The sequence below is a fragment of the Centruroides sculpturatus genome, unplaced genomic scaffold (assembly GCF_000671375.1).
Source record: "Centruroides sculpturatus isolate CEXI.00-Female unplaced genomic scaffold, Cexi_2.0 scaffold1771, whole genome shotgun sequence".
Classification (NCBI taxonomy): Eukaryota; Metazoa; Arthropoda; class Arachnida; order Scorpiones; family Buthidae; genus Centruroides; species Centruroides sculpturatus.
In genome coordinates, this window is record NW_019385918.1 from 30157 (window position 1) to 32753 (window position 2597).

At 38.4% G+C, this 2597-nt stretch overlaps 1 protein-coding gene across 1 annotated transcript; it reads right to left on the bottom strand.

The window, feature by feature from the left end:
* Positions 1-1682: 1682 nt before the first annotated feature.
* Positions 1683-2353, bottom strand: LOC111612573 (growth arrest-specific protein 1-like). The gene has a single exon (XM_023353803.1). The coding sequence runs from the start codon at positions 2349-2351 to the stop codon at positions 1683-1685; it is 669 nt and encodes a 222-aa protein (XP_023209571.1). The 5' UTR covers positions 2352-2353.
* Positions 2354-2597: the final 244 nt, after the last annotated feature.

The window sequence follows — 2597 nt, forward strand, 5'->3', positions numbered from 1 at the left end:
ACAAGTACTGAGATTTGAAATCGATCGGACTGCCACTTCAAACTCCAAACAAGAAAGTCGACTCGATGAGAATGTACTGTATTATGTCCGTTAAGAAAGGTCGAGATTTCAAACGCAGTGCATTTTGTGAGCCCGGACTAGATGAGAAATTTCATTCGACAACAAAAAAACATTTTTTTTCAAAAGTTTTTCTGTTGTTCAATCTCTAAATTTTACATATAATATGAAAAAATTGTATTTTTTTCCAACGCTTAATAAAAATTGAAAGATGTGATTGTATCTTTCCCCGGACTCACTTTTTTCTAAGGTGACACATCTTCCTTCCGAATGTGTCACCAGAAACCTAACGACCAAAATTCGTCTATAGGACGTAGAACTTAGCATTACCAAAGATGGGCGTGAGAATAAAAGAAGAGCGCCCCTAAATAAAAGAGAAAAATCGATAACGACGAGGCAGCTCGCCGTCTCCAGAGTTCGTCACTCATCTTTTTTCTCCCAAAACTACGATACATCGCCCATCCTTCCGGCCGTTGCCTAGATCGAACGCCTTGGACCAAACATCCAACTATCTGAACTTTCATCCTACCTACCCGTCATCAATTGATCCACATCGATCTTCTTCACGTCTAAGATATCTGACATTCTACCACCAGACGTCCTCCGAACTACCTATTCGCCGAGTATCCTAGATATCGACCTCTCTAATAAGCGAGGAATCGACCTCCTCGGCTTCTTAAATATTCAAAGTATTTATCAGCACGCGACCGAATGAAAACTCCCTCTCTCGCGCGCGGTTAGGGTCCAGCTACGATAGTCCTAATAACTCTATATCGAAATTCCTGACTAACCTCCTATAGCTGTAAATAAATATATATATATAACCCCATGTAAATAAAACGGTATTTGTTTACGATAAATGTGTAGTCGAGTGCATTTCTTTCGGACGCGCTGTCTCTCGGACTTCCGCTTATAAGCGCGACCGCTCGCGCGTGAAATCAACGTCTAACGGTCATGCGATTTCTAAGTCTCTTAAGGCACATTGATATCAGTCCTGACGTGGCATCCCGATGTGATACCGACCCTCCGGTTACAGTTTCATCTGCCACGTCCAAAATAGAGTGAGAAGTCAATTGTTACAAAGTTACAAACTTTTTTTAACGTACAATTTTTGTGGATCGATATAAAAAAATATCGATCCACAAAAATTGTACGTTAAAAAAAGTTGTCCCCTTTAAATTCCACTCCGTTGAAAGAAAGTTTACGGCAGTTTGCATTCATTCATCATAAACAGAGAAACAGAGAGAGAGAAAAAAAACTTTATCTGGGAATTTAAAATTTCGAGAAAACATAAACAACATTATTAGTTTAATTAATAAAAATAACCATTTTATTTTCATATTTTATTAATAATACATCATTCGTAAAATTATAGGATTTAGCCACCGATTATTTCTCGAAACAAAGTGAATACAATAACTCTTTACAGAATGAAGAAATTACATATCATATTCAAGATTAAAGACACAATTTCCTTAATTACTAATTAATTGTTTAGAGACAATCATAAAAATAACATTAAAAAAATATATTTAATTTTCCTCAATTGACTTTATTAAATCCACCAATATTTGAAGTTTTAGTAACTCCAAAACGAATTTTTTTTTTTTTATTAAATAAACAAACTAGAACCAGAAATAACGTAGGAAAATTACAATTCCTTCGAATATTAAAAATGTACCTTTAAAACTCTCGTAACAAGAAAGGACGTTACCGTTTACACCCAAACAAAGACGTAACATGTTGGATCGCTCCTGTTTACACTTGCGATCGTTACACGCGCAGTCTTCCCATTTCGAAGCCAATTTCTGTCTGTTTAGTATGGAAATTGTATTGTTACAACGTCTGCTGCATTCTATTCCTTGGAACATTTCCACGCACAGACTCCTGTAGTATCGATACGCCTCCAAACATATAGGGTCGGCTTGGCAAGTGTTTTCGGCCACTCGGCAATCGACGGGAGGTCCCGGGTCTTTGACGCGAACGGCGCGAGGATCCCAGCACGAGGACATCCTCTTGCGTATAGTTTGACAATATTCGTCGTCGCCGCAGTGACAATGCAAATAGTCGTATCCTTCGTGGGTGGTGGTCAGGTCGATAATCGATCTTCGGCATATTTCCGAGCAGTTGCCGACTAACCCGTACCTTTCCTTCTGACAACTGATGCGGTAACTGTGAAGTACCATGCCGCAGTGTAACGTGTCGGTGCATTCTTTGAGTAATACGTCACAGGTGTTATTTACTCGGGCGGTGACGCCGGACGAGTGCAGACACAGCAACAGGTACAGAAGCATGTCGACTGTGACTCTTTGCCGCGGCCGAGCGAGTCGCCGACGATTTATATAGTCTATGTATTATATAAGTTTGCGCAAACTCGACAATATTTTCAAAATAAATTTCACTACAGAAAATAAAACAAGACTTTTGCCTTTTTTATAATTACATTTCTATTTTTGCATTCACGAATTAGCTTTTTCTCTCTTCCGATTGCAAAAGCAAATACTTTTAAGTAGTAATTAATGCGAAGAGTTAAATGTTTA

Coding starts and splice junctions, on each gene's coding strand:
- LOC111612573 (XM_023353803.1), bottom strand. CDS start 2,351: ATGCTTCTGTACCTGTTGCTGTGTCTGCACTCGTCCGGCGTCACCGCC.